The sequence below is a fragment of the Notamacropus eugenii genome, chromosome 1 (assembly GCF_028372415.1).
Source record: "Notamacropus eugenii isolate mMacEug1 chromosome 1, mMacEug1.pri_v2, whole genome shotgun sequence".
In the NCBI taxonomy this organism is placed as follows: domain Eukaryota; kingdom Metazoa; phylum Chordata; class Mammalia; order Diprotodontia; family Macropodidae; genus Notamacropus; species Notamacropus eugenii.
In genome coordinates, this window is record NC_092872.1 from 650,629,797 (window position 1) to 650,643,162 (window position 13,366).

The 13,366-nt window shown below is 34.9% G+C and overlaps 1 protein-coding gene across 2 annotated transcripts in view; it reads left to right on the forward strand.

Moving 5' to 3' along the window:
• PPP4R3B (protein phosphatase 4 regulatory subunit 3B) overlaps positions 1–13,366 on the forward strand; it is an 86,584-nt gene that overhangs the window by 26,729 nt on the left and 46,489 nt on the right. For both annotated transcript variants that reach the window (XM_072635520.1, XM_072635519.1), the window contains exons 3-4: positions 3,240–3,338; positions 11,488–12,111. In XM_072635520.1, coding sequence (XP_072491621.1) covers positions 3,240–3,338; positions 11,488–12,111 — 723 coding nt within the window. The remainder of the gene's footprint in view (positions 1–3,239; positions 3,339–11,487; positions 12,112–13,366) is intronic.

The window sequence follows — 13,366 nt, forward strand, 5'->3', positions numbered from 1 at the left end:
CCTCTCTCCCCACTCCCTCCCTGAGACGGCATACAATTTTGTATAGGTTCTACACATACATTCCTATTAAATACATTTTCACCTTAGCCATATTGCATAGAAGAATTAAAATGAATGGGAAAAATCATAAAGCAAAACCAAACATAATACAAAAGAAAATAATCTGCTTCATTCTGCAATCAGATTCCATAATTCTTTCTCTGGATGTGGAAGGCACTTTGCCTTAAGAGACCATTGGGAATTTTTTTTAAGTCCTTGCATTGCAATGATGTACTAAGTTTACCAGAAAAATTCCTTGCACACTGGTTGCTGCTGTGTACCAAGTTCTCCTGGTTCTGCTCCTTTCACTCAGCATCAGATCATATAAATCTTTCCAGGCCTCTCTAAAGTCTTCCTGTTCATCATTTCTTACAGCACAATAGTATTCCATTACATTCATATACCATAATTTATTCAGCCATTCCCCAATTCATGGACACCCCCTTGATTTCCAGTTTTTAGCCATCACAAAGAGAGCTGCTATAAATAGTTTTGTACGTGTGGGAGCCTTTCCCATTTTTGTGATCTTGGGGATACAGTCCTAGTAACGATATTGCTGGGTCCAAAGGGTATGCATATTTCTGTAGCCCTTTGGGCATAGTTCCAAACTGCTCTCCAGAATAGCTGGATCAGCTCATAGCTCCACCAGCAATGAATTAGTGTGAATTGGAAAGATAATTAACAGCTTAGTACAAGTAGTATAAAGCTTTGCCCAGGCAACAGACTAAATGAAAATTAGAATGTTCCAAATAGAGGCCAGTGACTTCATGATACAACAAGAAATATTAACAATAAAATCAAAACACTGAAAAAAAGAAAATGGAAAGTATCTCATAACAGAGAGACATAACCTGAAAACAAATCAAGTATTATTGGACGGTCTGAAATCTGTGACCCAAAAAAGAGCATAGACATCATTTTTCAAAAAAATCTTCAAAACTGCCCAGATGTCTTAGATTCATAGTGCAAAAAAATCTACCAGTCACCTCCTGAAAGAGACCCCCAAAGGAAAACTCCCAGGAACATTTTGGTCCTGAATTCAGAGCTTCCAAGTCAAAGAAAAAATACTGTAAGCAGTTAGAAAGAATTCAAGTACCAGGGAGCCTCAGTCAAGATCCTACACATTTTTGCAGCTACCTCCATAATGTAGCAGTGTTTGGAATGTGACATTCCAGAAGACAAAGGATATGTAAATTTGCCGCCAAGATTTAACTTAACCAACAAAACTGAGTATAATGCTGTAGGTGGAAAATGGATCTTTAAGGAAATAGATGACTTCCAAGTATTCCTGATGAAAAGACCAGAGCTACGTAGAGCTTTTGAAGTTCAATCATATGTATTCAGAGGAACATGAAAAGCTAAACAAATAAATAATGATAAAGAAATAAATAAGAGTACACTGCTTATAATCTAATATGGATGGAGGGAGAGAGGTAGCAAATTTTTATTGATTTAAAAAAATGAAATTTAATTAAAGTAAATTAAAGCAGGGAAAGCTTGTCTAGATTCTATGTTGTGATCTCATTTGTCTTTACTGATAGAATATTTCAGATACTTTTACATTTACTGTATTAGCTTTTAAAGATGTATTTACTGTAAATGAAGAATTTGGCTTAGCTGAAGTAATTTTGAAAAGTCAAGTGAACATTAGAACATGTGATTGCCACATCACTTCCTATACTTGATCACACTTATTCATGACCTTACAAAACAAGAGAAACATCTGGAAATTAAAACATTAATAGTTATAAGGGGAAAAGAGTGCAAACTGTGTTATATTAATAAACCAGATAGAAATGTTCTGACTAGAACTAAACTTCAACACTATGTATGATTTGGGCTTTCAAGGAAATGAAAAAAACATTGGAGAGAAGGCACTGGCTTTGAAATCTGAGAACCTGGGTTCAAATCCCACCTCTAGTACTTACTATCTTTATGACCTGAGACAAGTCACTTAACTTCACTGTGCCTTAGTTTCCTCAACTATAAAATGAAGGACTTGGGCTTGATGCTCTCTGAGGTGTCTTCTAACATTAGATCCATGACTCTTCAGTCCTAAGAAACTGATAGATGAAGTGTGTGAGTATGAAACCAAAACAAATAACCAGCAAGTATTTTCTAAAATTAGTTTGTAAAACTTGTATTTGTTAATGTTTTCTAATCTTTTGTACAAAACAAACAAGCTACTTTTTAAAGAAGCCTCTCTAAGTATGGACCATTGATAAAAGTTGACTCTGTAGCATCCTCAAAGGATTCTGGAAGCCACAGGGAATCTTGAGGGAAGAGGGAAGATGTGAGCTATTCTTAAATCTGCCACTCATAAACTTCTATATAGAACTTGACCCGCCATGTTCAGACCTGGCCTTATTAATTAAGTAGGTAGCTCTTTATTGCAATAATATTAGTAATACCTTTAGATGAATGTAATTTGTCTTATATGTATTGAATGGTTTTCTAACTACAGGTCTCCCCAAATATCCTTAGAAAGATTATACTTTTTAAAGACATGGTTTAAGGTACCCTTACTCTTAACACTTAATAGGTGATATAGGAAAGTTACTTTCTGTGAGCCTTATCTTTATTTTTTAAAATACCGAGTTTAGCAGTAAATTATCTCATAGGCCTTTTTGGGATGAGCAAATGAAATATTGTATGTAAAACATTTTATGATTTTTATATAAATGTCAGCTTGGATTAGTACTTTACTACCTTAGCAAGAATTAGTGGCTGGTCTGCCAAATGGAAGAACAAGACACAGGTTGATTGGCCTTAGGAAGTGAGGAAAGGAGATGGCTGGAAAATGATGGCAAACATCAGCCTATTGTGTAATTTTACCAGTCAAGTTTGCTCACCTCTACTTTTCTGCCACCTATCAAGGATTTTTAAAAATGTATAGTACGTGGTGTTTTAGAAAGTTGTTTATTTAATGTAGAAGTACTAATTTTTGTTCTAAAATAATTTTAATATTCCAAGAATGATAAAATATAATCTTAGAAATGGTGCATGAAGGAAATCAATCATACATTAATTATATATACCTGAACGGATAACTTGAATGTTTTCCGTGTTCTTATTATTTCTTACTATTTAATGTTTTTCTTAAAATTACATTTAATTTTTAATTATGTTTTTAACATGCATTACTTGAGTACGTTTTCATCTGGAGATTTTAATTTTAAAAAATCTTTATCTTTAAACAGGATACATTAATTGTTTGGTCAGAAGCTGAAAACTATGATCTGGCTCTGAGTTTTCAGGAGAAGGCTGGCTGTGATGAGATCTGGGAAAAAATTTGCCAGGTATGGTTCTTTTATTATTAATGATCATAATGTTTTTGCAATGAGCCTGCTTATAAAGAGGTTTTGATTTTGCTTTTTTCTACGTAAGTAAGCATTTTAAAACTTCTGCAAGATACAGTTTAATTAATAGCATGAAGTGTTAATAATCTTCTATTCTATGGACTTCAGTATGGAAATTCTTTTTCATGATTTGCAGTTAAGAGGCAGCATGATGCAGTAGATGGAGAATTAGTCTCAGTGTCAGGAAGAGCTGGGTTTAAGAGCACATACTAGGCAAGTTTAATGTGTCAGTAATCCAGGAAACCTTCCAGTACTGTAATTTTCAGAGAAGGTGCTAATCTGCATTGGTAGAGGAAGCTCATCATTGGGAGCTACCTTCACTGAACAGAAAAAAAAGAACCACAGTAAATCCTCACGTTCAGAATCCCAATAGATAGTCCCTCACCCTCTACACTGTTGTTTTGTTTGGTTGTTTTATCATATCTTATACATTCAGTTTTCATCTTTATTTAGGTGAGTCTCAGATCTGTTTGTTCAGCCTTAACCTCTCCATTTCCAGTCTCCAATTTTCTATTGGACGTCTTCAAATTCAGAATTTTAATTTCATCATATCTAAAACTGAACTAATTATGTTTCTCTCCCCTCTCTTCCCCATTTCCTTATTGTCAAAGGTAGATCTTCTCAGTTACGAAGGCTGGCAAACTAGATGTGATTCTCAATTCCTCACTTTCACTCATCCCCTTTCCCCTATAACCAATTATTTGTCATGTCCTACCAATTCTACCATTTCTCTTCTACTTTTCCTTTTCTCCTCTGTAACACCTACTATCCTGGTACAGGCCCTCATCTCCTCATACCTGTATTATTGTAATGGTTTGCTGCCTCATGTTTCTTCCCACTCAGCTGTCAAATTATCTTCCTAAAATAGAAATATGACCGTGTCTCCTTCCCATTTAATAAACACTCCCTGTTACCTCCAGGATCAAATATAAAGTTTTCTGTTTTGCCTTTAAAGCTTTTTGTAATCTGACCTCTTCCACCTTACTCCTTACACCTTACTCCATTCCTTGTACTCTGATCAAGTGACAATGACTTTCTAGCTATTTTGTTCCTTATACAAGACACTCATCCCCCAACTCTTTACATTTTCACTGTCTTCTCTGCTTGGCATTCCCTTCCTCTTCATCTGCTTCTTCCACTTGCAACTCTTGTACTATCCTCTACCTAAAGTCTTTTCTTCTGCCAACGCCCTTCTATGTAACTACTTTTCATCAATCACAGAGAATTTATTAAATGCCTATTTTGTATTCAAAGAATGAAACAGTTCCTTCTCCCAAAGGGCTTACATTCTAATATGGGAATGAAATGTAGGGTATTAGTCTTGTCTTTACTTTTAATTTTAATTTTTAGTCTTCTGTTTATTTCGTATATACTTTTATTATGTATAAATTGTTTTCTCTAGTAGAATGTAAGCTCCTTCAGGGTAGAGATTTTTCTTGTCGTTTTATCTCTTGTACTTAGCACAGTGCCCTGATATATAGAGAGTATTGCAAAAATCTTAGTGTATTTTTAAGCTACTAAAGCCTTAAAACTGTACTAAAACTTTTGGAACATCCTCTTATAGATGTCACTGAAATTCCTTGCAATTAAATTAAGGCTATTAGAGTTTTAATAAGTACACTCTATTGTATTCTATGAAAATGGGAAGTTCATGTATGACATGTAATTACTCAAGCGGTTTATATCTAAGGCAATACAACTGATAATGACAAAGCCAAAACTAGATTGTAGGTCTCAGTGCAGTACAGAACAATTTCTTTCAATACAGTTATTCTCTTATCAGTCTTCAAAAAAAAAAGATACTGGCTTATCTGTTTAGCCTTGAGGTTCTGAGTTTGGTAGTTAGAGGGGGTCCACAGATGGGTGTCATAGTGTCTGTGTACTTGATGGGGGGAAAATTACATCTTTTTTCCCACTAACCTCTAAAGTTTAGAATTTCTTTTAATTATTAATGTGTGCAATAATTTTCTGAGAAATGGTCTGTAGCTTTACCAGACTGCCAAAGTGGCCCACAATTTAAGTAAGGTTTAAGAATCTTTAGTTGAACCCCTTAGTGGTTCCCCAGCTAGAAGAGTCTGGGGCAATACTAGGTATCCGCCTACTGTCATGTGTTTTCTTGGGTTCTCCATTAACAGTATAGGGTCATAGATGTTGAACTGGAGAGGCCCAGTGGATGTCTAATCTAATCCCCTCATTTTACAGATGAAGATACTTTGGCCCAGGGAATTATGTGATTTGCCCGAAGCCACACAAGGATTGAGCATCAAGAGGGAGGGTTTGAACCCAGGTCCTCTAAGTCTAGAGGCAGTGTTCCTGCTGTATTGATTAAGTAATAGTTGTAATAAAAGACCCACCTTATTCCATCTGGAAGTTTATTTGGGTGACAAGTCCTGGTTCAATTAGTTTTTCTCAAAGCTTTTCCCTGGGCTTCTCTAACAACCTTTATGACTCTTATATATTGCTTTGTTGAGTCATCCTTTTGCTTCCTCCTATTAAATGTGGGTTTTCCCTAATGCTCATCCTGAACCCTCTTTTCTGCCTCTAAAATTTTTTCCCTCTCTAAATTTTCTTTCTTGGTGATTTCATCAGCTCCAGGGGGTTCACTTATTATCTCTGTGTAGGTGACTTACACCTCTATATATCTGTTGCTATCCCTCCCTGATCCAGTTCCTTATTGCCAGCTATCTGCTAGACATCTCTTACCTGGATGTGCCATAAATATCTCCAACTCAGCATGTGCAAAGTAGAACTTGTATGTTGTGCTAGCTAACTCTCCTCCAGACTTCCCTGTTTCTGTTGATGGCACCATCATTTATCTACGTTTCCAACCTTGGAGTCAGTCTCCACTCATACTCCCTCACAGTTGCCAAGTCCTGTCTAGCCTACTTTCATACCAGCCCACTTCTCTCTATTTATGGAGCCTCTTCCCTAGTTCAGGCCCAATTTAAAAAAATTTAACTTCATTTTTTTTTAATCACCAAAAATCCACCATCTTCACTCTTCCTCTCCCCCCCTAAAAAAAATGTCCCTTGTTACAGACACATAAAATGAAGCAAAATAAATCCCCTAAGTCTTAATCTGCCATATTGAATTCATCATCTCTCAGGAGGTAGGCAGCATATATCATCATGAATCTTATGCATTTATCAGAGTTCTAAAGTCTTTCCAAGTTGTTTGTATTTACAGTCATGTTATTGTATTAATTTTTCTCAGTTCTATTTATTTTATTCTGTATCAGTATATACAAGTATTTTCAGGTTTCTTTGAAACTGTCACCTTTGTTTCTTACAGCATGATAATATTCTATCACGTTAGTTTCATAATCTATTAATTGAATTATTCCAGTAACCTCTTAATTGATCTTCCTGTTTCCAGTCTCTTTTCTTCTCCAATCCATCTTCTACTCAACTGCAAAATTTGAACTCAGGTCTTTCTGACTCTGGGCCCAACACATTACCTGTGCCCACTTCATAGACGTACAGTTACGTGTACATTAAGTACAAAAGTACTTAATGTTTACTGAACTGAATCTGACCTTAGATTTTTAGCCCACTCCTTAGCATTTTATGCTAAGTATCATGTAGCCCCTAAAGTTCTTGAAATATCAACACCTTAGAATAGTGCTTTCCTTAGGGTGTTTAACCATTTTCTGTTGCAAGAGCAGTATAAAAATACATATTAAAAAATCTTATTGAGGAATTCCACTGGCATCTGGGAAGCATTTGATTGTAGTTCCACAAAGTCATATAAATAAAACCTAAATCATTTTAATTTTTTAAGTTTAATTGCATTAAATTGATGACATTGACAGTAAGTGGTCCATAATTTTTCTTATTCCACCTATTTCACTTAACTTTTGAGAGATTGAGATTAAATGTTAAATGTAGAGTTTTGGCAGCAGTGCACACCTTGAAAAATATGACTTGACTTTCGCACGTATCTTAACAAATTCATAGTTTGAACTTTCTTTATTATCTTGATCCTCTCTCTAACTACTTCTTTGATCAAAGGCTTTTCTGTGGCTTCCTTTTGGAGTTAGCAATTAGTCTGATAATAGCCAGTAATATATAAACCATATCCTAATTGGGGTCAAGACTCATTTTTGATAATCTTAGAACTGTTCTGCCTCTTTCTTTTATGCCTTCCAGTTGTATCAGCATTTTCACTATATACTCAGCTACTATTTAGATCCTTTTTTCCATTTCATAATACACATACCTTTTTAGGTAGGAAAGTAGAAGCACGCTATAAGTTTTCTGTAAAGTGAATTTATTAGATCCTATTTTTGCATTGATTTCCATTGTATACTCATAGTTACTCAGCCTCAGCCTGCTTACATATTGTTTCTATGATAATAATCAAACTCTTGCATTTAAGCTAGACTCAAACTGAAATAGTGTTTGTTTAACCAGAGTCTGACAGTCTGTTGATCACTATTATGTATTAACTGGTTACTTGCATTCCAGACAATAGGGATAACAGTATGTCGTTGGATCTCAAATTCTTTTAAGTTCAGAGAATGTTGTTACAGTATAATATAACGGAAAGAACATTAGACTTGTAAGAAGACAACTTGGAATCTAGGTTCTGCCACTAATTGGTTGTTCCTGTAGTTTTGGGCATAGTGTTTATTAACCTTTGTAAGCCTCAGTTGTTTCATAAGTATGGTGGGGATAAGGATAGAACTGGACCTCTTATTTCATTGGTAGAGTGAATTCCCAGATAAGGGAACTTCCCTCAATAAGTACAGACCAGAACCTTCTTTGCAACTTATATTATTTGCCTAGGACTCTGAAAAGTTCTGTGAATTACCCAGGTTTCAGAGCCCATACGTGTCAGCCGGGGAATTTGAATCCAGGTCTTACTGATTTCAACTTTTTTTTTTTTTTTTAACATTTTGTCTGCTACTCCACATTGCATTTCATACGATGGACATAATGATGCTTTTAGCAGTCCTGCCTCACAGGAATGTTAGGGTCCAATGAGATTTTTGTAAGTACCTTTTAAAGTGCTATGTTAATAGAAACGATTATCTTTGAGCAGAGGCAGCTTACTGTAGTATTAAGAGCACTAGACACAGAAGAATTGACTTATGTCTTCCTTTGCTGTGGGGTTCCTTTTGTGATTTTAAGCAAGTCACACTATGAAATTATTTCTTCAAGTATAAAATAAAGATGAAGATGATGATTGTAGTGGCATTGCTTATTTAATTGGACTGTTAGGAGAAACAAATGAGAATCTATAGTTCTAGCATCATAAGCTGCTATTTTTGTGTCATTATTTATGGATTTCCTGAGAATTAATTTAAGTGAACTTCAATTAAGCAGAGAATACCTTTGGCCTAAAAATAATTGTACATCTAGTTGCATTATAAATATTTGAAATAGGTCTTATGAACTGCTTTGATCTTTTTATTTTAGACTCAGTCACCAGAACACAAATACAGAATAGAGAAAAGAAACAAAAACATACCAAAAGCTTAAATATTAGAATGTAAATAGAAAGTAAGAAAGGGGGAAAAAGCATATCATGTGCATAGCAGAACATGAGAGGATTCAAAAAATGCAACAATAAATTTTCATTTCAAGAAAGCCTGTGTGATAAATACTACACATTATGTTAAGAGCTGTCCATCTTTTCTTTGCTTCCTTGTAAGTTTTCTTCTGTTCTCTGCTGTGCACTTTTTTTTAAACTTTGTTCTTTTCTCCTCTTCTCTCGCCCCCGCGGAAGGCTAGAATTAATTGTGGATATATTTCTCTATAGCTATAGATATACACATATACTTTCCCAAACAAATTTTGCTCCTGATCTTTGTTTTTATGTTTGTACATACTTGTTTCCTGTCCCTCCTGCCTCTTCTACGTTACTTCTACCGGTAACCTTGCCCTCCTATTATTTGCCTACCCCCCTCCAAGGATCCCTCCCCTATCCTCCCATTCCCAAAAATCTAAACACCCTTCTGTAGCCCTATAACCTATTCCCTCTCCTTCCCCTCTAGAGATCCGTCTCTTATCCTCCCATTCTCATCAATCCAAATACCATTCTATGCCCACCCTTTTACTTGTTCCCTCACCCTCCCCTCTAAAGATCCTTCCCTTGTCTTCTCTCCTCTCCCCTATCCCCTTACCATTTTTATTTCTTCTAAATTTAGAAGACTTTTACACTCTTCTAAATACACACACACACACACATACACACACATATGTATGTATATGTATTATTCCCTCTTAAACACCCTTCCTTATGGCCTTCTTCCCTATCCAATTCCTCTGTATTGATTCTTCTTGTTTTACCCCATTTGTATAAAATAATTACTGTTTTTAGCTGCTCCTAAATGGTTTCACTTTTTAAATTCCTATCATACTTAGACTTTTCCTAATCTTATTATTTTTTATTAATTATTGAGCATTATTTTTATAACTACACTTATTAACAATATTAATAAGAATTGTTACTTAGTAACTATTGATTATCAATGATAATCTTAGACATACATTTTGCATTTTACATATATACAAAGTAAACAGTCTGTCCTTACTGAATCCTTTGTCTTTGGTATGTGTCTTTTATTTTTCTTGGCTCTTACATGTCATATGCCTAAAATGCTGTTTCCTCATCTATGGCCTGGGCTTTTACTTTGACTCAACTCAAATCCCACCTTTTACAGGAAGTTTTTCCCAGGCCCCTTTCTCATCACCCCACTGAGTGCACGTTCCATCCATACTGTATTGACTTGAATGTACATTTTCTTAATCTTTACTTAGTTGGAATGTGAGCTTCTTGAGGGAAAAAACAGTGGTTTTACTTTTGTGTGCCCAGCATAGAACATGCTTGTTGACTAGAGAGGCATGTGTGGAGAACTCAAGAATAATTCAGAACCTTTGTATTGGCTCTTGATGGGTATGTGATTGTGGTCAAGTCAGTTAATCTCTGTTGACTTTTGGCAACAACGTAGGACTTAATTTTTAAGTCATAGAATTTGTGTTTTGGCTTAGGTGGTTCCCATAATGATAAAAATTATAGTAACGTAAAGTATTGGCATTTTTCTGGTGGGTAGTTGGGACTTGTTTTGAGGTAAATAATGATAAGGGAATTAAAGATTGCTACGTTGTGACAGAACAGTTATGGCAGACTCACTTCTGCTCTTGGACTTTTATTGGAGTTTTACAGACCTATTTCTTGTCTGGAATTCAGTTTAACAACATAATAATACTCATACTATGAACTTCCTACCTAAGTTGAAAGTGTCATGCATGCAGAACTATTAATTGCTACGTTATTAGGGTAGAATTTTAACTAAGTATTAGATATAAGAGAGTTTGTTGTAAGATGATTAAATAGCACTTGCCAGATGATTTTTACGGTGATATTCCTTTATTAAAGGCTTGCTTTCCCTCATTATGGTTTGGAATTTTGCCTGGGTACACTGAGTCAGTAAAATGTACTCAGGCCCTCATAGGTATTATTAGGAAAGTCTTTAGATTTAGTTATCTTGTTATATGAGGACCAACCTTGAATGAGAGACATACTTCCTCAAAGCAAGTAAAATGAAGTTAGATGAAAATACCACTTTTACAGCTCTTTAGAAGCCTTTTCAAGCTAATTTTGGATATTTATTTGTATTGCCTTAAGTTTGAGCCAAATATAAATCTTCCTGTTGCAATGGAAGTAGTGTATACTTACTCCTTCAAGAAATGTCTAGTGTTTTTAGGTCCAGAAAAGGTGATTTCACATTCTAAGGGAAAGAACCTTGGGGCAACTTGTATTTTAATTCTTTATTAGAATAGCTTAATTTTTCATAATTACAAATATTATGAAATAATTATATATAGGTTGGGTTTTTTTTATTTTGTTTACAATTTTATCACCATAAACTTACATACTCCCAGGAAGCATTGTGGTATGGAGCTGACCATGTATTCTTAAAGGCTTTATCAGTAGAACATACTAAACTTTGACTATTTTAAATCAGAATCTTGATGTATTAATTTTGACATGTTCTTAAACACAATGGTTGTTAGAATTTCTTTCCCAAAATGTTATTTTTGTGTAATAGGAAATAACCAATTTTGCTTGTTTTTATTGTTAGGTTCAAGGTAAAGACCCTTCAGTGGAAGTCACCCAGGACCTCATTGATGAGTCAGAAGAAGAACGATTTGAAGAAATGCCTGAAACCAGTCATTTGATTGACCTGCCTACATGTGAACTCAACAAACTTGAAGAGATTGCTGACTTGGTTACCTCAGTTCTCTCCTCACCTATTCGTAGGGAAAAGTTAGCACTGGCCTTGGAAAATGAAGGTTATATTAAAAAACTACTGCAACTTTTCCAAGTTTGTGAAAACCTAGAGAACACTGAAGGCTTACACCATTTGTATGAAATAATTAGAGGAATATTATTCCTAAATAAAGCAACTCTGTTTGAGGTGATGTTTTCTGATGAGTGTATTATGGATGTCGTGGGATGCCTTGAGTATGATCCTGCTTTGGCTCAGCCAAAAAGGCATAGGGAATTCTTGACCAAAACGGCAAAATTTAAAGAAGTTATACCAATAACAGACTCTGAACTTAGGCAAAAGATCCATCAGACTTACAGGGTACAATACATTCAGGACATCATTTTACCAACACCATCTGTTTTTGAAGAGAATTTTCTTTCTACTCTTACTTCCTTTATTTTCTTCAACAAAGTTGAGATTGTCAGCATGTTGCAGGTGAGTATGAGAAGATTTTGAGACATTTAGTGGTTACCAAATTCTTAAAACTTTACAAGCTCTGTTACAACTATGTAACTTTGTTACTTGTCACATGTGATAACAGTTTTTAGCAGCTTTGACTTTTAAAATCACATCACCTTTTATATTTGTGTGCTTCAATGTAGCCATTTGAAACTTTAGATTCTTTTAAAACATTCTCTAGTGATGAAAAAATAACCTCTAAGTATCTAAATAACTCAGTAATCATTGTAGGTGTGATGATTGACAAATTAAAGGGAGGGGACATTACTTATTTTTAACTTATAAAAAAATCAGGTTATATAGATGACAAGCAATTGATTTGGTCTGTATATTTGGGGGTTTTAAAAAGGATATTCACATAAAATTTGTTATTAATCTGTTGAATCTTAATGACAAAAGTAGAACTGCTTTAGTTACTACATTATATATAATACATGATAAATACTAACTTGATAATTTACCTTTGGTTTTTTACATATTAGATAGCAAATATTTATTATGTAATTAATGCTGTTTTGTGAGGTACTCTTTGTGATTCTGTTAGCCAACCATTATCCCTTATTCTAATCTACTACTATGGCCAGTGGTGTACTGAAACCAGTTCATACTGGCTCATGATGGCCAGTTGTTAAATTTTCAGTGTGAGCATTTACTCCCCAGAAATCAGCAACCACTAGAAATTAGTGCTTGACTTATTGTTTTTGTTGGTTGTCTAGCCTCAGGAAAGTGAGGGAGAAAATTTATAATGCAGATTAAATTTTAAAGGTGTGTTGTGTGGAGGTTTTGGGGGAGCCAGTTGTTGAACATTTATTAGCATACCAGTGACTATATGACCCACTTTTGCCAGGCTATCCCTTTACCTATAACACATTTTCTCATGACTCCTAAGGTTTGGTAACCTAACGAAGAAGAAAACTGCCATTAGTCCCCTTTTCTGTTCACAGGTCCAACTTTGGGATATTAATGTGCCAAAAATAGTCTGACTGCTGTCTCATCAGCTGGCAGGTGGCCAGTTCAGTTTTAGTTCCAGAAAGATGGAAGTTGAGCCAGGCTAGACTTAGAGATGGTATAAAAGCTTCCATGTGCAACATTTTCTGGTTTTCAAGTTGCCATTTAGTAAGTTAGATGTATTTCTACATCAGTGTCGGAGTATGTCTAAAAGGAATACATAATAAATCATAAGTATGGTCTTATGTGTTTTTAGAATAATTTCTCCCAACTAATCACATTT